Below are 26,791 nucleotides of genomic sequence, written 5' to 3'. Positions count from 1 at the left end.
TTATTTCATCATGGTCATTTTTGTCATACTTTATTCATTATTGTTTTCATGATTGTAATGCGATATAATCAAGCCATACGATTTTATGAACATGTATACATCCTGGTTATAGATTTGTTTTTGTAGATGTATGATGTTCCAAGCCGGTGGAAACATGTCACTTTAACTATCTCTTAACATAGATGTTCTGACTGGTATGTCACTAGGTAGATAAAGGACGCTTTCCTATTCCGGGCGCCAGGCATGAGAAATCTCCCTTCGGGATATTTCTTTTGTTTGGGGGACGTATGTAAACAGATAGCCATGCTATGACCTTAAATTGCTAGTATGAAATAATGGTCACTGTGATATTTAAGTGTACCTAGGTACTGCACATTGAATGGTGTTAATGATAATTAATAGAATGAACTCTGTGAATCTTGTAGCACTGCGTAGCATTCCTAAATGATGTTATAAAACCAGGCGAATAATACGGGCATAATAATATTCAAATTGAGAGTTTAAAAACAAGTGTCATATTTGGCGATTCTGTGTCTGCAAAGATAGCTCTAGTACTCTATATTGACTCATGCATTGTGTATTCTATATATTAACCTTTGTAACCTTTTAGTCTATGTATGAATGAACGTATTATGAGTAAGTGATGCCTCATACTAGGTGGAGGACTCCGAGACCCAGGACTCGGAGACTCAAATCCTGCATCCAGACTCTTTGATTGGCAGTTTTGACGGTTTTGTTACTTTATTTAGGAATAAACTATTAATCTTAATTTTGAACACTAAATGTTCACTCATTTCACTCACTAGGCCGAACTAGTAAGAACTGTCCATCATAAGTAAAATGTTATATATATCCATGTAAATTGATGTTGAATAGATTCCGCTTATAGAGATTCTTAGACTCTTGATTTGGGCTACTTTTAATTGTTGTAACTATACGATCATGCTTTAATAAAACCGCTTGAGAAAGAAATACTGTACTTGTCATCACTAAGTTTGAGCTGACCCTCAATTGGATCCGTAAGACAGAAGGCTTACATATCCGGTTTTGATTAAGAATATTCACAGGAGGGGTCACAATAATCAGAATGCATGTTGTTTTTAAGGAAAATGCGTTCGGTTTTTTTTTTTTACCTTTTCGTTATATTACCATGAGACAGTTCTGTAAGCATTTACTTTTATTTGTAAATTCTTCTCCTAATTAGGTATTGAACTAACTTCAGTCAAACCCACTTTATTTATTTTTTTGAATTTAGGTTTGCGTTTTTTCTCTATCATGCAGGAATGATAAAAAAAAACAAGAACAATGTCTTCTTTAACAACTTTTAATAAGATATATCATCACACTTCAAGTAAGTACACTTTGTTCAATTACAAACCTACAACAGTTTATTGTTTTGTTTATTGTAATCTTTATCACAGATTAGTAACAGCAAATCATAAAGATAAAAAAAAAAAATCAGCCGACAATGGACGGATATACAAATCACAATCTTTGATCTTCAGAACTCATCTGAATCGTTTGATTTATATTAAAAAATAAAAACATCATTTAAATCCAAAACGTGTACAAAATGTTAATATCAAATAATTAAGTAAACTCATTTTTTTTTCAATATTAAAACAACTTCTTACATACACACAATCAGAAGCAAATTCACGTCTTCAATGTTTTCAGATAAGTTCATTAGTTAATATGAATACATGATTGTTTTTAAAATGACAAATGATTATTATTATGATTGTTAAACTAATGAACTCGTAATTGAGATAATCTGTTTTCTCCTACGTTTACAGAGGAGCTATAGCAAACAAGTTAGATTTTGTTGTGTATTTTGAGTGCTGTTATCTTTTGAAAGTTCTTTTGATATGCTTCATTATCTGCTTTAAATTTCTTTTCGTTTTTCACCGCATCCTTACAGCAAATTCCTGGAATAAAGAAAAATAGTTCAATATCAAGCGCTTTTTCCTCTATATTTTAATTCAAAAGCAATGATGGCCATTTCCTGGTAAAGGTTTTTTTTTCTAATCATAAGCTTAACAATCCAAAATGACAATTTTATCATTAAACGTTATGTTTTTGAAGTGTTTTTAAAACAATGTCTTTTCTATAGACAGGTTTTATGAGAGTAGCAATAGTTAACATTTTTTTTCAAAATGGAAACAGTTAAAAGATTATCCATGTCATTTGGTATTATGAGTAGCCGAAAAGCTAAATTTGCTGGTGGTCTTACCTCTGCATCCTTGTAGACAACAGTCATCTCTCGTTGGACAACAGAAGAATCGGTAGGGGAGGAACACCAGGTTGATGGGGGACGGGATTCTCCAGTCGTAATCATTAATTACTGTGTATCTCTCAAACCGCCACAGCTTCTCCGAGTTCTCCTGTACTCTCTCAAACGTAAAGCTGGGTAAAAAAATACATTATATTATCTTTTCATTTGAAAAAAAAAGCAATCTAGTTTGTGGAAACATATTTCTCCCCCTAATTCTCAAACAAATGAATGGGGAAAACAGATCATTTTATAAAGAGAAACAGTAAAGTATAGGAACTGAAAATTAACATTTTCTGCTAAGGAGGAAAAGTGTCAAGAAAATATACAGTCTTAAATCTCGATTTATGACAATTTAAAATCAAATATGAGTGTATCAGATAAAAATAACTCTATGATAAAAATTGGCAGTGTTAATTTGTACAAGTACTTATTTAAAATTCAATGCTTGGAAATGTCTATGATATTGTTTCTTGTCGTTTATGAACTTATGTATTTTATCAAAATATTTTCAAAACAAAAAAAATGAATAACAATAACATATATTGATATAGATCATATTAATGTAAAATATCCACATGTTAATTATAATACACGCTTACCTGAACATGGCGATAACAAGATTGACCAACAGGAGATTGGAGAATAACAGATAGATCGCCGCTACAGCTTGTACAGTCCAGTCTTCCTGTGGACAACGGTTAATGGACGTGTCAGACTCCCATACAGATGTTATGTTGGTACAGTCCGATTGGTCACTTCCTAATCATCAATGATTAATATTTCATACATGTAATATACGTTTAATGACTTCGCAATCCTGATTTTTTTTTATTAATTAGCTAACTAAAAAAAGTTATTCCTGGTGTATATTAGTCCTTAAACTTGTGGAATTAATAATTAAAAATAAGGTATACTCTCATCATTACACACAATGTGCATAATTTTTACGAGGTTTATTACCGTCAAGATGTTCGAGATTCAACTCTGCGTAGAGCTGCCAGTACGGATAGTATATGATAGTCCATATCCTCCAGTTGGTCCAATCACCGCTCCATATTGTTTGGTGGTCTGGCCATAGGTTTGCGTGGTAGTATATTCCAACTCCCAATACCACAAATAGCGCTATGAACAGGAAGCCGAGTAGATCCTTCAGCTATAAAAGAAGCATTAGAAAATTTTGGAATATACATGCTAATTCATTAATTAGTAAAACTCAAGATTTTTTTTTTCTTTGCGGTCAAATGGCGAATGTATTATACCATTTCTTTGATCATAATAAGCGTAGGTCCCATCTTCCTGTGGATCAAAAACACCTCCAAAAATCTTAGATACATCACAAGCAGAGAAAGCCCAAACATGCGCCTGGCTATAGTGAACGTTTCGTCAATATAAAAGTGTCGCACAAATAGAGCTGATATAAGCAAAGCGTATGACAGCAGGTCTACTACATTCCAGAAGTCATACAGATATCTCTTCATACGTGAGTAGTAACCTCTGTGAGAACGACCTCTAGCCTCCAGACAGCCCTATCATGACAATGAATTGTAAAACATTTCTTTTCACTGAATTAGGCAAACATTAGTAATTGTCAATATTTTAAGAACAAATTTAACAAATTGGCAAAGGTAAATCAAAAATGTAATTACATTTTTCTAAAATTAAGCAAACAGACAAAAATATTGAATACAAAATATTACTACGTTTAAATTTTTAATGTTTAAATAAAATACAGAATATTGTATGACATCATTGAAATAATTTTTTTTTTCGGCATGTTATTAATATATTTCCTCAATGATTTTAAAACATTAATAAGCTTACAAAGCAGCTGATAAGCTCCTCAATAAAATCCCCAGCTCCCCAGAAATACACATAATATTCGAACACTCGAGCGATGTCCTGTACGTAGTATTTCGTGCTAATACTTGTTAGTACAAAGGCGCTGTACATGATCAGCATCGTAAAAAACATCATCTATAAGAAGAATAAAAAAATATTATATAAGATCATTGATGTCTTAATTGCAAGGCTACATTTGTTATATAAATAAGCGGAAGAACTCATTATATAATCAAATTCTTTTAAATATAGGTTTTATTGTTTTTTTGTTTTTTTGTTTTGTTTTTTTTTATTTTCGTTTTTTTTTTTATTTTATCATATTTTTTAGGAGGGAGGATATGGTTGGCTCTTGTTCGTTTTATATATACAAAATACACAATATATACAATGTACTATGATTGTATAATTAACTCAACTACTAATGTTTTTTTTCTAAATATCACTCTACTTACATAATTAAATACATATTTTGTCAGCGGTGCAGTAAAAAACTTTTTTGGCTTGCTTACTGCAGACTACAAAACAAAAGTATGATTAATAGAAAAAAAATTCTTAAGTCCCTAAGTCTCAGTTCTTAATGATAATTTATCAAAGTTTGTTCTTAAGAATTACTCCGTTTCTTTTAACGCTTATTTTTTTCCAAAAAAAGAAACTCATTTCATTCGTTCAAATACATCTTAAACAGTCATAATGATTGTTATTTTTACCTTCAAGAAAGGCTTCAGGTCAGGGGCCAAATTGTTATACCACTGTCTGTTCATATTCTTCTGTGAACACGTATGAGCTACTACATCGTACATAAAATTTTCGTAAGCAAAAGTGAGGGGACTGGAATGAATTCCCCAGATGTCTGCTTCAGTATCCATCAAATCAATAGCTTGTTTTGTGTTTTCTTCGTACATTCTATCCATAATGCGTAGACAACGTTGTTCAAACAATCTTAACATGAATAAATAGTAGGTTGAATGATAGTCTGCTTATTAAATGCACATTAGACACACTTATGTTTTCATTTTACATAGTTGTTTTTTTTTTTTGGGGGGGGGGGGTGGTTGTTTTTTGGGGTTTTTTGTGTGTGTGGGGGGGGGTTATTTTATTTTTTTTTATTATTTTTTTTTTTTTAACAAGGATTTTAGCCAAATTTTACGATTTTTTAAGTTTCACTCAAGTTAAATCGTTTGATTTAAGTATTTTGTTGTAAACGTTGTTGACAATTATGCTGTTTGTTTTTTGTTTTTGTTATAAATAAATAATTTCAATTCACAACTCATGCAAATGAAATATATGTAAGACATTACTATGTATGAAAATAAAAGTATCGAATGACAACCTTACTCTAATTACTCGGATGTTAGCTTGAAGTGCGTTTTTTTCCGATATGTTATCCATTATCAATAAACTCAGAAGCTAAGAAATGTCTGATAAAAGGTTTTTTTTAAAAATTTATAGACGAGTAAATACAATCATAAAATATGTAAAATGATATGAAAAAACACATAGAAACTTAACTTTTGCAATTACACCGCAACAGAAAGTTTTTAAGAGAAAATAAGAAAATGAAAAATTTAGTCCGAATTTCCTCTGTTTTAATTTTAATCTACCTTTGTCGGAGCATATCTTCATCAAATAAACAAATCATGGATATGAATATCGATATTTGTAAATAACGTTGTTATTTTGTGTGTTTTAAACAATTTTGGACTTCAGATATTGAACTTTGTAAAAATGTTTTTCAAAATCTCAAACCCTGAGTAAACGTAATCCTTAAGTACACATCCTTCTCAGCTGTTGAAAATTAAACTTACAGTAGAATCTTACATGTAATAAAGGAACATTAATCCATTTAAATTATATAAGCTGAATTTAATCAAACATGTTTTCATGTAGGCTAAAGTTACAGCTAAAAAAGTAAAAGTACAGTTTCTTACTTTGAATGATCTGCCAAATCATTCGACAAAATTTGTTCTTTTACATTGTTCGCCTTTTTTGATAGCTTTTTGAGAATAGCCGAACACACTAAACCAGTCACTGCAAGGAAAAAATATCAATTCTCATGGTTTGGACCTAGAATGATACACCAATTTATTTTAAACTATCAAAAACGTTTACAATAGGTGTATTTTATAGAAGTTTGCTGTTGATCAATAAAACATAAAAAAACGCCACAAATTTGCAACGTACTTCAGCCATTATTCATTTCTGTTTACAAAGATGAATTATAAATTAAACATTAAGGTATTTGGAATGAATTGAGGGTAGTTTAAATGATGAAATAAGCGAAAGTATATTGTTTTACTTAATGTATGAAAACAAGGTACAGATAAAAAAAAAAGGTGGGGGGGGGGGGGGGGAAACACGTTATAATTGTAATTGAAGATTTCCAAAAAGTTAAAATCATTATTGATATTAAACATACGAAATGTTACCTTATATATACAACTTTATTGAGTATAATAAAGAAAATGGACAAAAGAAGTGACTTGTTTCAATTCATTTGTTTGAATTGGTGGTTTTTTTTTTAATTTTGTTTCTTTTATTTTTGCTTAATAGTATGAAACTCACATAGGTGGTCTTTTCCCCTTAGCCAATAAATTTCCGCCAATTCTTTTCTGTTAGCAAAAATAGCCCACAGTAACACATTAGAGACATTTTCATCCTGAGATGACTGGCCAGAGTTGAATTCTGAAAATAATGTAAAAATTAAGATTAGCTATGTATATGTTACTATTGCAATTTTACAGCTTACATTATATTTATTTACCTTTGTATCGTAGAATTTTGCGACACAGTCCTTTAGCTGCATCTGCTACTGATCCAGGTAGTTCCTTAATTTTCTTTTTATACTTATTACTTCCACCTTCTTTCATTTTCTTTATGACTGACCTATACTTGTGACAAACTTTCTTTGCATGGGTTTCTTGGATTTGCTGAAAAGTAAGCATACAGCTAATGTTTATTGATCGATCACACACTGTGGGCATCAAATTGAATATTTCTTGAAAGTCAATGAAACCTACCTTCAAAATCCATTGCATGTGTAAGCAGTCTTCGTCTTTAAACGTACAATCTTGACATGAAACAGTCTAAAAAATATAAGATATATAAAAATTAAAAACGATACATTTATTTTAGAAGCAAACATAGTTTGTATGCTAACATGGATATGAATCTAACCTGTTCATACAACTCTGGTAAATTTTCCATTTTTAGGTTTACTCCTTGGTCAAGAAGAACCCTTACATAGTCACATCGATTTGCCTTTAGAGCTTCCAAAAGGAGAATCTAAAATGTTAAATGCATACATTTTTTCAATCACGTTTACCTATTCATTTATAAGAATGAATTACGTCTATTGTTTTCAGTTTTATTTGAAACGAAAATTGAAAAATATAATATAACTTAATTGTATTATCCATTTAAATTCTTATCGATTTTCCCTAGATGTTTTAAAACTGTCCAGATTAAAAAAGCCAACTTTTGGCTGCTAAGTAGCAATCGAAGTGAGGAAAAAAGCACCAGTCATTTTAAACAACCATGTCAATGAAACATTTCTTACAGGTCCACATTCTTCCATGTGTCCCGATTCTTGTAAAAGTTGGTATCCGAAATAAAAATAGAGTGGAAGTGACGTTGGTGTTGAATACTTGGGATTTAAGACGTATGGTCTTGATCCCTCTTTGAATCCTCCAAGAATTTGATTAATGGCATCCTCTTCTGGATTTACAGAATTTCTGCGTAGAAGCTTCCAAGCTAATGACGATCCTTTGATTGTACTGCCGTTTGTGTTAGAGTGAGGAATGGCTGTTTTAGGGCGCATGCCTTGTGGTTTTGTCATGCCAACATCTTAAAATAGTTATGAAAACCAATCGATGATGAAAATATAGAATATAATAAAATAAGGTCATAGGACTACAGGGTTATTTGAGTAAAATATAACCTAGCAAAGATTTGTTTCAACGCATTTTGATTATAAGATAATATCAAGTGTATGTTTTTACTTGCTACGATGCACGCATAAATATATAATGAGTACTTTGGCCGATCAAGAAGTATTTCAGATGATGTGCAATTGGTAAAACAGAGGAAAATGGGGTTTTACAGTAAACCAGGAACACTTTGTCAGGCTCGTTATTAAAATGGCAATGGTGTATGGGATAACTCTTTGATATGTATTTATTTAGAATGTTAAGATACCTTGTAAAGAACTAGTGGTCGCCAGTGATTATTTTTACACAAATGCACATAATTATAACAAGTTCGTTATTTAAAAAGATCCCGACCTCAATATCAACACCCCTGACCCTGGAGCTATACGTTTGTTTTAGTTTTAATTGAAGCGCCTTTTGATTTTTAAACATATGTATATATATATTTTTTATTTTCGTGCTACCAGATTGACACAATTACAAATTTATCTTTATAAAATTTAGGAACCTAATTAACTTAAGGACTGAATATAATTTCTACCTATGTTATATGATATAAAATAGCTTAGGGCAGTTTATGCTTTAAAAACCCCGAAGCAAAGTTATGTTAAACTGATTTAAAATAGGTGGAAGTTAAACTTATTTTAATTTTAGTTTTAACAAGTAAAATTACAAAATAAAGCCCGTTTTTATTTCATGAAAGCACGTTTAAGTTGTACACTATATAAACGTAAAGTTAAGCGAATTAATACACGTTTCACAGACGCTGCGTATTGTAATATAAGTGTTATACGAAATTTGATTAGGCAATCAAATTAGGCGTTGCATCTAGTATTTAATGTAAGAATATTTAGCCATTGCTTCTCAGAAGATCCTTATTCATTTTGACCGGTGTAGTAAAAAAAAGTATGGCCTAGTGTATACGTATCATAATTAGCATGTACAATATTCAACAGAAAATAATTTTCCAACAAGTCAGCGTGAATATAAATTTGTGTTTTTCTGAATGTGCTCATTCTTATGCATATATGATTGTCATTCATTGATAAACTTGAATAAGCGGAAGCGGCTTTCCGCTCTAAAGAATTACACAGCCAAATGCAATACGTTTACAATAATCAAACTACCAAATTCTCTTCTTACTAATAGAAAGTTTTAGTTTTAATTTTTTAGCAGTTACAGTTTATCATCAGAGTTCTAAAAAACAACGGCTTAGTACTTGACTGTTGAATGATGAAGCTCGTGACACAAACAATCAGTAAGTGAACTTATTTTGATAATGCTAAACAAATAAACTGCTGTAGACGGTGAATATAGGGATATTTTAGAAAGCGGAAGAATTCAATACCATTAATGTCTCTTTGAAGGATGTTCTCCATGGACCAACAGCTGACTACTGCTTCTCCTACAATGTTCGACAGCATTAAGGGGTCATCTTGATCAAGGTCAAATACCCCAATCTACAATAGAATGATTTCAGACCCGATATTTATAATGATGTTTTGACTAAAAATATAAAAATATTTTAAATACACGGATTTATTTAAAATGCAAAAAAATCGAGTTTTTAAAGGTGTTGAAAATCTTCAATGATAATTACTTTTGTTTCAAAATAAAGCTAATGTTTCTGAACAACGATTTAAGATTTTGAAATCACATACCAAATCTTTCTTCTTTCTGATGGTAGCAAGATGCTTTTCCAATTCGTTATATTTTGTATCATCAAACCGAATGCCGAATAAAACACTCGCCTTCTTCCGAAGTACTTCTTCACTTTAAAACAACGCCAGACAAATATAAAAAAAAAAAAAAACATTCAATAATATCTTAACCAATTGCTATTTTTTATCATTATTCAGTTTTGGGTATAATCAACAAAATGTTTGCTTTATAAAGATTTTTAACCAAAAAACCCCAAAATATTTTGTGCTAAATTACATACTTTTGTAAAAAATCAAACACTAGATCTGCAGCCTTTCCGGACCCTTTCATTATGATTACAGGAAGTTTGTTTTCGAGAGCCTCGGATATATGGGCGATGGTCTCAATGTCTCCTTCACAGACGATTATTGCGATGGGAACAGGCATGTCTATGAAAGACGAAAAAAAAAAGACAATGCATTCAATGATTTATGATGTATGTGATTGTTCACATCTTTTTTTCTACTCGGTTAGCTAATTTAAAAAGTAAGTTAAATAAAAGTTGACCAACTCCTTCGTTTTTACTTCATCGGTTGTATATTATTTAATTATGTTATATAATGTTACCTAATGCATGCATTCAGTGTTAAAGGTAAATATTGTTTTCTGCATTATGCGTCAAAAGATTTTTGTTCAGTCTAATTAATCTTAATGAACAATATAAAATGTATAGAAAACATTGACTAAGATAAGTTTTGGGTGGTAAAAATACCCCTTATATAACTAATGTTTTAAAAATTTAAAGTTTACACCTAAACTTTCATTGGTTTAAAAATGAAAATGACCTGCCAGATATGTATGTACGACTGTTGATATTTATATTTGGCAATATGACCGACGTCATGCCTACGTATCTCGTCATTTAATATCATTTAATACATAAACCCTGTTCCTAGTAAATTAATTTGGTCAAGTTTTCCTTTAAAATAGCTTTTAATTTAGAGTAGTTTTATTTCAAATGGCGTAGCTTTGTGTCTGGAGCAGAATAAAGAGGCAGCGTCGAGATATGCTCTAACCTCTGAGACAGAAAGAGAGAAAAGAGAACATTGCAGAGTTTTTGAAAGTTAAGATTGCGCATTTTGAAAAATTTGACTGTTAAATTTAGACGACTTGTAAGGCAACTAAATGTAAATGATTTTTTTTTTTGGATAGATTATTGCTTTCCGTATATAAATATCTGACGTGATAATATTTGGGAAAACAAAACACTTTATTCGACGTCTATCATATTATTCATCCAGATTTTATTAGTCATTCAGAAACTAACATGTATAGTAATAACAATCGTCTGTAATGACTAAGGTCATGTTAAATACATTAATTGTAAATATCTGACTTAAGTCATATCATATTCTTTAAGAGTATTGGCATTTTAACATTGTCACGACTTAAGTCTTTCTATATTTTGTAAACATATTTATATATTAGTCCAATACATGTATGTTTCTTTTTCCTATTGCCTAACTGATGGCTTAAATCTACAAAAAATAAAAAAAGGAACCCCCAAAATGTCTAAATATTTGTTAGTTCTCGTTTTAACAACAATGTATACTTTTTATCTTATTTATTTATTTATTTACTTCTTTTTTACACAAATGTGCACATATTTATGAGGGTTGTAAACATATGGTTACTTAATATACGTTTGTATATAGGACAAGAAAAACGCATACTGATGTCCATTTTCTGGCTGAAGAAGGACACTTCCTGTTCGGAAACAAATTTCTCGAAGTCCAACAAAAAATTATCTCCAACTCCGGCATGTGTTTCAAAGTCATACTCTGAGTGGAATTTCTGTCGTAAAACAAAGTTAAATGATTTTCTCTGGATAAAAATAGCACTGAGTCGGTGTACCATCATTTGATAATTTTTATGATAGTATCAATGCTGCTTTTTTTCAAAATCTCATCACAATGCTTTAATCAGTTCACAAAGACGTTTGAATGAACAAATCTTATCTCTACTGATATAGACCTAAGGTGGCTTGACACTTAACAAAAGCATTGTTCATATTGATGTGTTTGTTAGACTAGTAATGAACTATTATCCCTGTAGCGTTTTATATTTGAATACATAATTTAATTTTAATGTTTATGAATAATTTGATTTCATTATTTGGTATAATTAGAGAAAGGTCTTATAATATATGGAGCGATCATTCTACTTCAACTAAGTCCGCAATTAAAACACCATACCCCTTTTCCCGCAATGTTTATAAGCTTGATATGCCGGTTAGGATCGTCAACGTTTGTTTGCAAGTTTTTATTTCCGAATTCCATGTCACCGTAGTTCTGGTACGCATCTCTGACGACCTTTGAAACACCTTTCTCATTACCACGATACAAAATCCAGGTCGCTGGAATGTAAAAAAAAATGTAATCATATATAAATTTATTGTTGTTTGAAGATTGAATAAAAGCAGTTGTGTGATACTCCTACGCTAAAAATCGATTGGAAATATGACAGGAATGCGGTTTACTTTTAAGCAGAGGTGCAAATACATAAACTGCAATTGAAAAACACTGACTATAGTATAACCTTGGATAATTTATTTTCATCAGGTGTTCAATAACCTTACTTATTCAAGAGGACAAATATACATGTGTGACTAAATCAGTTAAACAGTACCATACCTCCCCCACTCTTTGCTGCCTCTATGAGAGCTGTTTGAAACACAGTCTTAGGCCAGGGTCTGGGTACGAAACTGTCAGAGTCCCCAATCACAGAAAACACCATGGTGGGTGAAGATTGGACAATTTCATTGGTGTCCCTTTCATCCTTCCCTTTGTTGACCCCCTTCTTGATAGCATCCCATGCACTTTTGACCGCAGTGGAATCCTAATTGAATTATTAAAATGAGTTAGGACTTAGGATATCAAACAAACTTTAAATTATTTATAATTATTTTGTGTTTAAAAAAAAATCTTTATATTTATTTTGAGTATTAACGAATGATAATCCCCTAAAAATAAAAGTGTTAAACTCTTATTTTAAATTAAGGAAATGTTTATAGCAATATTAAGGCTAAGATGTGACATTGTGATGGACATTAAAGCACTGGTGAAGTTTGAATGTTTCTATAATAAGTTATAACTGAAACAAAGTAATCTGCAGGTGCATATCCCTTTGATATAAGATTTAATAGTAGACGTAATAGGACATTTTTTTTATATTTAAATTATTCTTCTTTTTTTTATCTTTTATTGTTTATAGTTGTTTGATCTACAATTAAATGTTAGGTCTATTTGCCGCTCAATTGTTGGAAGAAAAACACACACAGGGATATAACGGTAGTCTTTATAGCGTTAGAGTTTGTAACTGTCATTTCCCATTACAGATAAGTGTTGACCCACACGGTAAAACATCTCAATTCGTCTTTTTGCAGATTGTGTTTTGCAAATTTATTGTGAGCACATAAACTATTGACACATTATTTAGATTCAAAATTGACCTTTCGTTTGTCATTATAAATTAATATGTATATCATACATGTAATACTTCAAAAATTACCCTAATGAAAACACGCTTTAACTTATGAACATTGACAGGCACTTCTGTGTAATAATTTTATAGTTAAGGTTACGTTTTAGCAGGCTAGAAGATCATATTTGTTTCTTACTAGACGTAATTTTCTGTCATTTTTAATTTTTTTTTTTTATGGGGGGGGGGGGGATTCAAATATTTTGTTCTGTTTTTATATTTTATCAAAACCTATTACATGGTGTATTTGTAGAAAAGCATAGACTTGGTTTCCGACTGTATCTATTTTTGTTATAAAACATGTTACATGACAATAAAAAAAAAATATTAAAACACAAATATATGAAGAAGAAAAAAAAACGTCTCTTAGCATTTGTAAAAACAACTCTATAACAACACAAAATCTCAGAGCGACTAAACTTTTGAATTATTGATTTTTTTCGCTCATAATTCAACCTAACTTCAGAGGTACATGTATTTGCACTTTGAACAGAATACCCCTGCCTTCGCTGGGGATTTAACAGAAGCTTTCAGAATTTGACCGCCTTGACATTGAATTTTGCAGATAGTACATGTGTTTTACGTAGCTTGTCAGAACTTCGTTTGAAACGTACGGACACAACAAACTACGTAGCCAAGTAAAGTACGAGGGTTGTCCCAAAATATCGTAGACAAGTAATGTTATTCAGTTAATCGAAGATACATGATGATGAAATTTTAGCCACAAAGGGTTTAAGTAATTTGCATTAAAAAATGTTTTAAAATTAAATATTGTTTGAGATTAAATTCATAAAATGAAAGCATTTTAGATTAAAAACTCGACATGCGGCGCAATGTCAAATATAAAAAAGTAAAATCAAAACATAATGAAATGAAACATGCGAAGAAAAGTACTTTTCAAATGAAAATTTTCAAATAAAACGTACGTTTATATTTGAAAATAATTATTCTTTACTCAGAAATGTTATAGCTCGTGACAAGTTGAAGAGCTAACTCGTAATATAATTACGACACCAGCGTTAAAGGCGGCGCAGCAGTAACTGAAAAAAAAATCTGTAAAAACATTGAAACAAATCCTAAGCGGCTTTGTAAGTAAATGAAATTAACAAAATCAACTAGAAATGCGTTTGTGAATAAGTAGTATAGAAAATATTTGGACGAGTATGATGATAATAAGTGGGAAAAACCCCGGCCGATATCAATGGACGTCAAAATGCTGAACGACGGACATTAGACAGTAAGTAATGCAGGGCAAGTTTGTGGTGTTCCGATGGGGCCACTTCGACCTTCGTAATGTCGCCTTTAGGGCGAAGATGCGAGAGTGCGAAGTTGCGAAGGCGAAGGAGCGAAAGTGCGAAGATGCGACGGCGAAGCGCGAAGTTGCGAAGCCGAGAGTGCAAAGGTGAAAAGGCGAAGGAGCGATGCTACTATCGCTCTTTTGCCTTCGCAACTTCGCACTCTCGCCATCGCAACTTCGCACTTTAGACTTCGCCTTTTTTGATTGCATTCAGAAAGTCTCGGTCGATTACATAGAATTTGATGCAAGAACCGTACTCCCCCTAGGTTTGCCGATATATCTTAGATGTTATCAGTGCGCATGCGCTAGGTTATCGTGCTTACTAATGTTTATTAATATTTTACTGTGACATATATGTTTACCCGTGCTGGCAATGTATGCCTAATCATTATATACTCCACATAACATTTCATTTCCGCCATTACGTGTACACATGCACTTTAAGACTCCTGTCTTTTACCTACTATCTGTTTAAATTAGTTAAATCAATACCGTGGTTTCAAATAGAGTACGCAGCACAGTTTAGGCTGTCAGAAATTCTGTTCCGACAAAAAATTCGGGAAATGTGCATTGTGACATCACAGAATATTACAAACCTCAAAAGTACTTATTAATTTATTTATTAGCGAAATTAATTTATGCTCATATTTTAATTGAAAACAACAAATGCTATTAGTTACAATTTTGAGGTCCGTTATATAGTACACACTGAAAAATAAGCGAGATGGCGTTCTCGCTGTACTACAAAATATAACGTCATATGCTTCAAAATGATGCATCAAGTTAAGTAATTGAAGGCTATCATGCAGTTTTTTAGCTAAGAAAAAAAAATGTCATAGATTAATGGAAAGTTATAAATGAATATTTTGTTTAACATTATTTTTAGAAGAATGCTACTTATATAGTCTTATTTTCATTTTGTTTTAAGTATGCGTCGTATAAAGAGGCAACCTCGGTTTTGTGTAAAATATCGTATATCTTTAAGCTGAGTTCCTAAATAAATCACTTAATTGCAAGGGCATACACCTTACTGATCCTGAAAAACTTTTACATCTGAATTTGAAATATACTATGTAGCTTAAAAACTTCAACGATCCTTGTAAAATCTTTAAAATTAATTATTTTTTAATGAAATTAACCTTGCGACCTTCAGAATTATTCAACATATGCATTATAAATTACTGTTTCCACTAACAAACAAGATATCTGTGAGCCAATGCTCACTAGTGATACCCCCGCTATGATGTGAATATGCAAAATAAGCAAAGTCGACATTTAACAGAAAGCTGGCATCCGATTGGTACAGAAATATTTCCCACAATATGGCATGCCTATACAAATACTGTGTAAAAATTTCATGCATCTGCGATAAACAGTTGCTGAGAATTCATTGACAAAAATTTTTTTGAAAATTTTTGCTAAAAATAAACAAAGTCGTCATTTAACAGGAAGTTGACGTCCCATTGGTACAAAAATATATCCAACGGTATGGCATGCCTATACAAATATTGTGTAAAAATTTCAAGCATCTGCGATAAATAGTTGCTGAGAAATCGTTCATGAAAATTTGTCTGAAAATTTTGGTTAAAAAATAAGCAAAGTCGTCACTTAACGGGAAGTTGAATCCCGATTGGTACAAAAATATATCCCACGATATGGCATGCCTTAACAAACACTTTGTAAAAATTTCAAGCATCTGCAATAAATAGTTGCTGAGATAAATGTGACAGAAATTTTTGTTACGGACGGACAGACAGAAAGACAGACGGACGGACAGACGGACAGACAGACAGACAGACAGACAAGGGTAAAACAGTATATCCCCTCTCCTTTGGAGCGGGGGTATAATAATCTTATCTCACAAAGTTCGCTGCGTTTTTCAAAATCTACGATATAACATCAAGTTATTTTGAAATTCAGTTGTGAATTTTTACATGATTATCCCCTTGCAATTTTGAATTTTTTGAATGACCTCAAAACCACAAATACATCTGCTTGAACCATGCGACTGCCATATCACGTGACCACTATAATCTTAAAATATCGTACTGTGATATATATATATATTAGAAATATATTGCATTTGAGTGACTGTTGTTGATTTTAAAAAGAACATGCCAGTTGAACTAAAGTAAATTTGTGTCTTCATCCAAAAAATTTGCCGATAATTTTATTGGCCGCCTTAACTGTACTGCGTAACATTTTAATTTTATTATAATATATTACTTGTTTATGCACGGTTTTAGAGGGGGAGAGGGGTGTCCTGACCCCCCCCCCCCCCCCGAAACCCCCCCCCCTTTGAAAATTCAATATTATAATTTAACACAGTAAAGGTGAGAAGGGGTCCGGACCCAATCTACCTGGAAAATTTCATATTAAAGATTTTACATAGTAAAATTACCAAAAATATGCCTCGGCCCATCCCCTTTTGGCAAATACAATTATCCCCCCCCCCTCTTTTGAAAAAATCTCGATCTGCACAGGCGGTTGAAAATAAATTCTCAAAAAGTTTGTCTTCTGCCTCAGATTTCACTTTATACAGCTAAATTTATCTTTAAAATATAGAGAGTTTTACAAACATAAAAAGGCACAGGCAAAAGTGGAAGTTGCGATGGCGAGAGCTAGTGCAAAGTTGCGAAGGCAAAAGAGCGATAGTAGTATCTCTCCTTCGCAACTCTAGCCTTCGCCACTTCGCCGTCGTATCTTCGTACTTTTGCTTATTTGCCTTCGAACCTTCGAACCTTCAGGGGTCGACACTAACTTTTTTATGCATTAGTCCTGCCGGACTAGTGTCTGTTAACTTTAACTAGTCCGCAGGCAATTTTATTAGTCCGTCAAAAATAAATGAAATGCATTGCCGTATTTTGTCTAATATAAAACACTGTTTTTTATTAGAATTTGTAAGAAGGGGTGGGTATCATACATCACAAGGAATTTTTTGATGTTTTTTTTCTTACATGTTAATCACTGGCTTAGTTGTATTGTACTATTCAGTACATAGCAAGAAGCTGCGTATTCACTATCTCCGTGTACATGGTAGAAGCCGCCATTACAGTTTTTAAAAATAGATCTGTGCAATAGATCAGGGCGTTGAGTTACCATGTTCTTTTTGTTATTTAAGTTCTTTAAAAATCAGGTATAAATAATAAGCAATTTAAGACAAATGATTTAAACACAATTCATTTAAATTAAACAACAAGAAATTTCCTTTCACCTTTCAGTTTATTTTTTTTTAAACACCTAAGCGTGCCGTCTCTATCGAAGCCAGGGTTGTTGTGAACATGTGTGCTCGTTACCTATTTTCTCAGACATCCCCTTAGGGCAATGAAATTATCAAATCACCCATAACATCCTGCAAACCTCTGTTGTTTTCACTCGGTAACTCTATAATCACCAAAATGTATCATATATCAATTTACTGAAAAAATAAAGTCAGCGTTTTCCAGGAAGTTGTCGACAATTGCAGTGGATTTGCAACATCGATAATTTACACAATTTTTTAAGCAGATTTTTTTATTAGTCCAACCGGACTGATTAGATAGAAATTTTGTTAGTCCGACTCAAAATCAATTAGTCTGTGACTAACGGACTAAGGTTAATGTCGAACCCTGACCTTCGCACTTTCGCCTTCGCAACTTCGCACTCTCGCACCTTTGCCCTGAAGGCGAAAGTGCAACGGTCGAAGTGGCCCAATCGGAACATCATACACGTTTGGAGTCGCCATATCGTTTATACTTAGATAATATTTTTAAAAAAAATTCAAAGAAGATATTTTTTCCAAAACTTTTCGAAAAAAAAAAAACCGTAACCTTATCGTAAACGATGTGGAGGGTTTAGCAACAATATGAAGACTGGAAATTTTCCACGTTGCACATTACACCGCCTGACAAAACTTGTTGTTACTAATTATTTATTTTCTCGAGAAATAAATAAAGTACAGATTTAAATTTTTCAGTATCGTTTGCTAAAGAATTACTGAAGAAAAACATAGAAGTCTCTAATGAAATTGCAGTGAACAGATTTTAAGTTATGTATCCTGTCTCCGCTATTTTGGGACAACTCTCGTAAAAGCATTACTTATTTTTGTATCACACATAGTGTTTTATCTGGTGTTTTTTTTTTTTTCTTTCTCCATACAATGTAACAAGTTCACTACCCTTCACACATCCATTGAGAATCGGTTAGGTTTACGAGCACGTGAAGCTCTTTTTAAAAATTAAAAAAAAAAACAAAAAACAAAAAACAAAAACAAAGAAAACTAGACACGATCTCGTTGCGAGCAACGAGGAGGTCTTCCGTCCGATTTTTAGAATATGGAATGACTTTGCTCTTGATCTTCGTCAACGAAACATATCTGGAAATGGAAGCGGGATCTTAGTGTTATGGATGAAAGACTGTCTTCCCCTTTAGTGTCCCTTTTTTGAGGGGTCTGCTTGTTTTACTTAATTTTAGTTAAGAGGTATTTTTGTGTACTGCTACTAAGTGTATAGAAATTGGTTACCGTTTTTGAGATATCTGGGAAAAATCGTTTTAAGATACGGTCATAAAACTCTTTTAGGGTCCAGATAACAGACATTTTTTGGTTAGAGATTGTTAAACGCGTTATTTTGAGCATCTTCTGTTCAATATTGCTTTTCAGAGATTTTCTCCACGTATTACAAACTATTTCAGTTATGTTATAATTCAAAGACATTAGAGCCCTCTCCGTCCCTAATTTGAAGAGCTAGTCCATTTTTGCTTGATGTCATAAGTGAACTTTTGTCAATTCAAACACATTTTGCTCAACATTTGTTAAAAAATGTTGTACCGTTCTCGAGATATCTGGAGAAGGTCGTTTTAGTGGCCGATACTGCAACTCTTTTAAGGGACTACATAAAAATGAAATATTGGTTGTATATTGTTAGGCATATTATTGTGGGCATCTTTTGATCAATATGGCTTTTCAAAATTTTCCTCGATTTTGAGACAAAAAAGACCGAAGTTTCGAAGTTCTGGCCTCTTAAAATCCTTCATTGCGTAACAAACGAGTAAAGAATTGTCATGTATAAGAAACCAAACGTTATTATGAACATATTTTATTTGCTTCTATAACGGATAACAAAATAGTTTATATTAAAAAGTTATCATTTGAAGACTAAAGAGCCCTATTGGCCCCTAATTTGAAGAGCCAATCCCTTTTTCTTGATGTCATAAGAATGCTGTGGTCAATTCAAACACTTGTTGTTCAACAAGTGTGTACAAATTTTGTACCGTTATCGAGATATCTTGAGAGGGTCGTTTTAGGGGCCGACCCTGTAACTCCTTTTAGGGACCGCATAGCAAAGAAATTATGGTTGCAGATTATTAAGCTCAATATTTTGAGCATCTTTTGTTCAATATTGCTTTTCAAAATTGTCCTCCATTTTGAGATATTGAGCATCAAATGTTTGGATTTCTGGCCTTAAAATCCCTAATTACGTAACATAAGAGTAAATGATTTCCATGAGTAGGTGGATACCGTTAGAATGAACATAATTGCTTCTTTAACAGATCACAAATTATTTCACAGTGAAAAGTTATCATTAAACGACTTTAGAGCCCCCTCAGCCCCTTTTTCTTGATGTCACATGAAAGCTCTTGAATTCATAAAGTTTTTTTGTTCTACATGTTATAACAAAATACAATCGAGGAAAGAGATATTGAAAGAAAACCACGAAAAATCACGACGCTTTTTTAACTGTAATTTTCGAGCTCGGGCGAGCTTCGGCGCTTTTGTTCACAGGAAAATATATCTACCATATGTCAGATCTACAACCTTTTGTCTACAATCCCTGAAATTTTGAACTCAATATCTTAAATCGTTTAGGAGTTTACCCCTGGACAAGCCGACCCTCTGAAAATCGTTAAATTGTAAATCGGAAGTGACGTCACCATTGAAAAAAATTACAATAAGGTTCAGAGCATTATCTATCAGACCTGAAATTTTTATGTAAATCGGTCGAGTAGTTTTAGAGAAATCGCGTACACAAAAATGGTTGGAAAAAAAAGAAGAAAAATAATAACTACAGCGAAGCTCTTTGCAAAGCAACGAGTGGGTCTTCCGTTAATGTCTGAAGTAAAGCTGGAACTTCCTGTAAGAAGCAGAGCTCTTAAACCAATAACAAGAGTAACTAAAATAAAAAGATGAAAAAAAAAATCGAATTATTCCTGGTACACTTTACAAAAACCTTTCCGATTTCAAGAACGACTTAACCAAACAAAAAAAAATCCGAATGTGTTCAAGTACGACTTAGCAATTATTTTTGGTCCGAGTTAATTTCACTTTGAACATTACGCTTTTTTTTAAACCAAGGACGCGGAATCAAAATTTCCGGAAAAATCAATTTTTAAACCCCGATATCTCTGTAATGCATCGTCTGATTTTCAAACGGATTTCAGTTTCGTATTCAGCATAACCAACTCTACAAACCTTGTAAACATTTGAAATTAAAACGAAAAATTCGAAAATTCGAAAATTTTAAAACACTTCCAGTTTGGACCGGCAGTGACGGAAATTAAATTCCAGCCTTATTTCCAAATAAAAACTATCAATGCTTGAACACAGAAAATTCCAAGTCCTTATCTTTTTTATCGTTATCCTTATCCTTTATCGTTTTTAAAAAACACCCTGGACAAAATCACTTTTTTTAAATTTAAAAATTGACGTAACGTAAAAACGGAAGTGACGTTGTAGTTAGTTGATCCATAATCCCTGAAAATTTCATGTAAATCCGTTGAAAAAACTTATTGAGATATTAAGCTTTAAAAAAGTCAGAAAAATTTGGAAAACGGAAGACCTTAAAAAAACAATAGAATAACAAGATACAAAATAAAAGGGAAAAAGAAACAAAGCAATAACAATAAGGTCTTCCGTTGGAAACGGAATACCTTAATAATAGGGAAGAAGAAACCTAAGAAAAAGAATAAGGTCTTCCGTTGGAAACGGAAGACCTTAATAATAAGGAAACAAGAAACCGAACGAAAACAATAAGGTATTCCGTTGGAAACGGAAGACCTTAATAACTAGTTTGTTTGTTTATTCTATTGCATTAAAAACAGTGAGGCCGCCAGAGTGAGACAAAGGCGCAGGTACTGTGTTTTCTAATATGTGAGATGAAAACAGTGCTGAACATTATTGAGATAATACATTGCTGGTGTGTAAAATAAATGCAAGTCATAATGAAAATACAATGATGTAGCAACAACTAAAGTTTGATTGCAAAATATTCGTTATAAGATTGAGAATAAGGGTTGCCATATTTTATGATATTTTATTACTGCACTTGTTTTGTTTTGGGGTTTTCTCTTATGACAAAATTCGAATTGTAGATTCCTTTTTTTATTAGAGTGAAAGGGATTCTGTGTAAAAACAAAAACGAAATCAAAAATCGAATTCTACTGTAAAGTATTACCCTATTTATCCTGGGTCCTTCTTTTGATGAAGATTCGGGGCTGAACATAATTCAGTTCAAATGTCAAAATGCATCAAACTACAGTAAAACTCGTTAAGTACGAACACGGATATTGCGAATTTACATATAGCGAAGTCGTCTTGGACCCCCAGCTATGTAAATTTAATGAATTTCTTATACAGTTATAACGAATTACGGATATAGCGAAGTAATTTCTTAGGTCCCAGTGACTTCGTTATAACCGAGTTTTGCTGTATACTGTAAAAAAAACAGTTCATTCGCTCGTTACAACATGCTCTCATTAACAAATTCATCCAACTTTGTCAACAAAACAACATCTTTTGTTAACGAAGAATCGTTCTGTGCACACGCAGTGGCTAAATAATTGCAGATCAGTTGGTGAAAAATAAATTTTCGAAGTTGACGATTTAAATGACCCCTAAATGAAAAATGACAATAACAAATTGTCAACCATCTAAAAAATCCATAAAACGAAATACAAATTCAAAGCAGAGCAACACAGACCTCTGAAAAGATACAGGTAGGATCAACTAAATCGATTAAATCAACTCTTGCATTTCTTTTTCAAATACAGTCCAAATTTTCATCAATAAATTTATTTTCCGAAAATAGTTCGCTCGGTTATAGATCTTTGATATCAAGGAATTCATTGTTTCTAGATTGATCTCGTATTCCCGCAAAGTACGCGAACACTTTCGTTTGAAATTTTGCACAATTTGCAAAAACAGTTATCTCAATAACATTAAAGTTGGAAGATATTCAACACTCTTGCATTGTTATAGCGAGCGCAGCTCGCCGGCGCGCAGCGCCAGCAAGCGAAGCGAACTCTAAGAAGCAGTGCGCGCGGGAAAAAGAACGAGCTAGCTCTACAGATTAATAAAAAAAAAATAGGCAACATCTCATAATTGGTCTCTAATGTTTTCTGTCGTAGTGCTATATCAAAAATTGCTAACATTTTACTCGTTATTTACGGGGCATTGAGGTTTTAAGACACGTTTTGAGTACCGCACAGGCCTTGGTGAGACCCATGTGATTTTTACATGCTAACATTTGTATTGAGATACACAAACAAATGATTATAGATTTTAACTTAAGTCGTCACAGTGATCTTGCGTTATATTTCCTGCGATAAATTTAGAGGTGTATCAAACATCTGTAATGTGTGTACTAGCTATTTCAGTATAAACTGCGATACCTGCCTCAGATGATTTGTTTTTATTTTCTTATTTTTTTTTTTTTTTTTTTTTTTGATACAAAAAATTATGTATATACAAGCAAGAGCCATACTTTACTGTCATATCAATCCAATTGCAAGCTAATTTTGCATGCATGTACAGTAAGTATAAAAAGGAAGGAAATAAAAAATGGGTCTTTTTAAACAAAATAAAAAAAAATTAAGAGAAAAAATAAACAGTTAAAAAAACTTATGCAGATATTTCATATTGTCATATCATTAAATTGGAAAATGAGAAATTACGCACCTACAAACAGGGACCGAGGACATGGATACAAAGTATGTAATTAGAATGAAAAAAAAGGGAAAAAAATGAAAGTCAGATAACAACAAGGTACAACAGAAATATCGTTTACACTTTTGACCAAATTAAACACAAATTACATTTTACCGACTGATCAATTCTCTCCAAAAGTAAAGAACGGTTCTAGGGAAAGCAAGTTTATGTATTGTGTAAGATTTTTTTTTTAAAACTTAGAAATATTATATAATTCTCTATCTCCCTCTCTCTCTCCAAAATTCTTTGATGTTAGTTGATAACTGTCAAAATATCAGTAAGTTGACAATGATACAAGGAATGTGTATTTCTTGGTCCGCTCGCCGCAATGGTAGCAGCGTTAAACATATTAAAATTATAGTATTAGTTAAGAAAGGCTTAAAACTGGATACTTTGTTTGTTTGTGTGTTTGGTTGTTTTATTTCCTTTTTGCTAAGCTTTCGGCAAAGTTTTACTCTTCCATTCAGGCACATATTTACATTTTTCATAACATAAAGAAGCGCGGTAAAAATATTATTAGGTTTTTAAATATGGCCTAAATCAAGAAACAATTTAAATAAAATTGTGATAACTGTTTTAAAAAGACATGCAAATATAATACGAAAATGATCTTACAGAGAAGGGAAAGTGTGTTTAATTGAAATGTCAGCAACATTTTGGCTCACAAAATATACTATCTCTCTAGTTCATAATTTTGTTTTCATCATATTGGTAAATATTACAGCATGTGTCAATATTGTTCTGTTAACCGCTGTATTCACATTTTTTGTCACCATCATTTGATTGTAGATGTGTTTGAAAAGTAATGAGTTGGACCTAAATGACACGGTTCGCACTGCTAGATCGTTCACCACTTTTCAGTAGGACATCGCATTTTGGAGCTGAAAGCAATATTCCAATAGGTGTGGAATTCTATCAATGACGGATACTATGTGCATTTAAAGAGGGCTCGGTGGTCGTGGCCATATTTAAATAGTATTAATCTTCTATAGAAGAAGATATTTTTTTTTTAAATATGGACATCTGTATGATATGTTGCATGAATCCACAATGGTCAAACCGTGTCTGGTTTACATACTACCGGTTTTGGCTGTTAAAAGTGAATATCTTGCAAATATCAGTTCGACAAAACAGTTAAGACGAAGCGCATTTCTGATTTTAAAAAAATGTTTGTTTACAAATTGCAATAAACTTTGAATTTATGAAAATTTGAAACAGAAATTCATAGGACCATCAAAAGATCAATCGCAAATCGCAGTTTTTTTGTTCTAATTTTTATTTGGACTGAACAGGAAAAAAGTATAATAATATTTTTATTGATATGATAGAGAGGTTAAGCAGACCAACGGGTACGCGAACTTGAACGTGCAGGTCACAAGTTGGAACTACGCTCACGTTACTTGTCTTGTTTAATAGTTGTAACGTGTACCTGTACGTGTTAATGTTTCAATGTAATTCTAAAAGTTCTCTCCTATTAATCTAAGAAATTTAGTTACAGTCGAAAATTGAGAATTATGCATGTGTTAATTTTTTTATACATCATTGTTTATATATGTACATGTATATTTGTATTTATCACAGATGAATAAAATAACAGAGCCATTGCATGTTTTGGAGGAAGAGATACGTGTATCAAAACTCCAATAACATACTAAATTTTAATGAAAATTTATGTTTGTTGATATCAGTATTCGCATTTAATATTCAGGCTTAAGAAAAATAAACACATTTGTTAAAATGATTAGCTAACAGGGAAACAGAAGCTACAAGTTCGACCTTACAGGTACTTTGCAATTTATACGAATGTTCATTCGGGTGCATACGTGTAGAAATTCGTCATTACACAAACTGATGACGTAATGCATATATTTTCCTTTCTACACGTACACATCCGCGTACACGTTGGTTTGCTAAACAACTCTAATCAAGGAATTTATGCAGATTATTATCTAATTTTTGGTGATTTTCTTCGTTTCCGTTATCAATTTTTCACAGAATTCGAGCAATAAGTAGGAAATATGACTTTGCATAGTTGCCCCTGAAAATTTACACTTGTTTAAATCAAGCGCCACCCTTACGCGAGATTTGCCACCCTGTGATAAAAGGACTTTGATATCCGACCGCTTTAACCTTGGATTTCTCAAATCGAGAGGAAAGCTATTATGGCGCATGATCTTTATGTTTTGACAATGTACTTTGACAGCATTCAATTAATTCATTATATACATGTACGTCAAAGATGTGTTGAATGCTTCACCCGGTAAACTGCGTTTCAGCGTTATTTGTGATTGGGAAAAGGTCTCCTTTTATATAATATACAAAAAATAAAAAAAACGCATGACCGAATAGCGCGTGCGCGCGCGTGTGTGTGTGTGTGGGGAGGGGGGGGGGCAGGAACCCTGTTCTTCATTTACCATATTCTTAAGCATTTAAGTATGACTTTGAACCCGTTTTAATTAAATAGTTGAGGAAATGCACTTTCCTTTTATTCCAGTTTGTAAGACGTTTCGGTAATCACATACTATCTGTGTTTAAAAGGGCTACAAAAGAAAATGTCCTTGTTTACCATAGAAGCTTTTTTACAGGTAAACTACGCACTCCATAAATCATTTTTTTAAAACGATGCAGCCTATAAATTTCACTTTGCTACAGACGTTTTTTACATTGAGTTGTTTATACTCGGTTATTCATTGATGTATTTTAATTATTATTTAAACAATTTAAAATTTTTATGATACCAATGAATACTCTACTAAATATTTTTTTTCGAAAGGACATTAGTATCAATTTGTTTCGGTTAATTTCTACTGCAAATAATACAAGGTTAATCCGCTGGTGATTGAATTTTTGTTTTTAGACATAATGTCTCGTAAATATTCTAATAAATTCATAATGTTAAAAAAAAATCTAAAATCGAGTGCTTAAATTAAAGATAAGATGACATTCACTTTCTTAAACGTTAGTGAAACCGTTCTATCAAATAACAATTCACAAGGAATATAAAATTCTACACTGCTTACCCTATTCATTCTCACTCCCGATGTTGATAAAGATTCCGTACTCAACATATTTTTTCCAGAGTCAGACATGGGAATATCTCATTCCATTGTGAAAGAACGGCATATATGCTTACACCAAGCGTTCAAACGAAAGACACCGGCTTACGTTTACCGACTTGTGTGCACACGCCTGTGCGCTGTGTAATTGCAGATTTCAGTTTTTAAAAAAAACTTATCGTCGATATGGACGATTTAAATCTCCTCTCCTATTCATTATATCGAATCTCGCATTCTTTTTAAATACAGCCCATA

General features: G+C 32.3%; 1 protein-coding gene across 1 annotated transcript; it reads right to left on the bottom strand.

The window, feature by feature from the left end:
- Positions 1-1,310: 1,310 nt before the first annotated feature.
- On the bottom strand, positions 1,311-26,776 carry LOC117686837 (transient receptor potential cation channel subfamily M member-like 2). The gene is made up of 21 exons (XM_066082036.1): positions 26,501-26,776; positions 12,375-12,579; positions 11,937-12,097; positions 11,415-11,535; positions 9,983-10,130; positions 9,702-9,813; positions 9,389-9,500; positions 7,671-7,957; positions 7,289-7,396; positions 7,132-7,197; positions 6,876-7,041; positions 6,677-6,796; positions 6,043-6,142; positions 4,822-5,053; positions 4,567-4,629; positions 4,097-4,249; positions 3,535-3,801; positions 3,236-3,428; positions 2,875-3,034; positions 2,234-2,406; positions 1,311-1,928 (listed from the first exon to the last, which is right to left on the bottom strand). The coding sequence occupies exons 1-21, from the start codon at positions 26,567-26,569 to the stop codon at positions 1,816-1,818; spliced, it is 3,129 nt and encodes a 1,042-aa protein (XP_065938108.1). The 5' UTR covers positions 26,570-26,776; the 3' UTR covers positions 1,311-1,815.
- Between the last annotated feature and the right edge of the window lie 15 nt (positions 26,777-26,791).

The sequence above is a fragment of the Magallana gigas genome, chromosome 1 (genome assembly GCF_963853765.1).
Source record: "Magallana gigas chromosome 1, xbMagGiga1.1, whole genome shotgun sequence".
NCBI classification, from domain to species: Eukaryota; Metazoa; Mollusca; class Bivalvia; order Ostreida; family Ostreidae; genus Magallana; species Magallana gigas.
This window is presented reverse-complemented; position numbering and strand designations above follow the sequence as displayed.

Excerpts from the sequence above, each read along its gene's own strand:
- LOC117686837 (XM_066082036.1), bottom strand. The coding sequence starts at position 26,569 with ATGTCTGACTCTGGAAAAAATATGTTGAGTACGGAATCTTTATCAACA. Across the intron at positions 11,536-11,936 it reads TAAACATTGCGGGAAAAGGG|AAATTCCACTCAGAGTATGA; the intron begins GTATGGTGTTTT and ends GTTTTACGACAG. Across the intron at positions 7,042-7,131 it reads ACATGCAATGGATTTTGAAG|CAAATCCAAGAAACCCATGC; the intron begins GTAGGTTTCATT and ends CTTACTTTTCAG.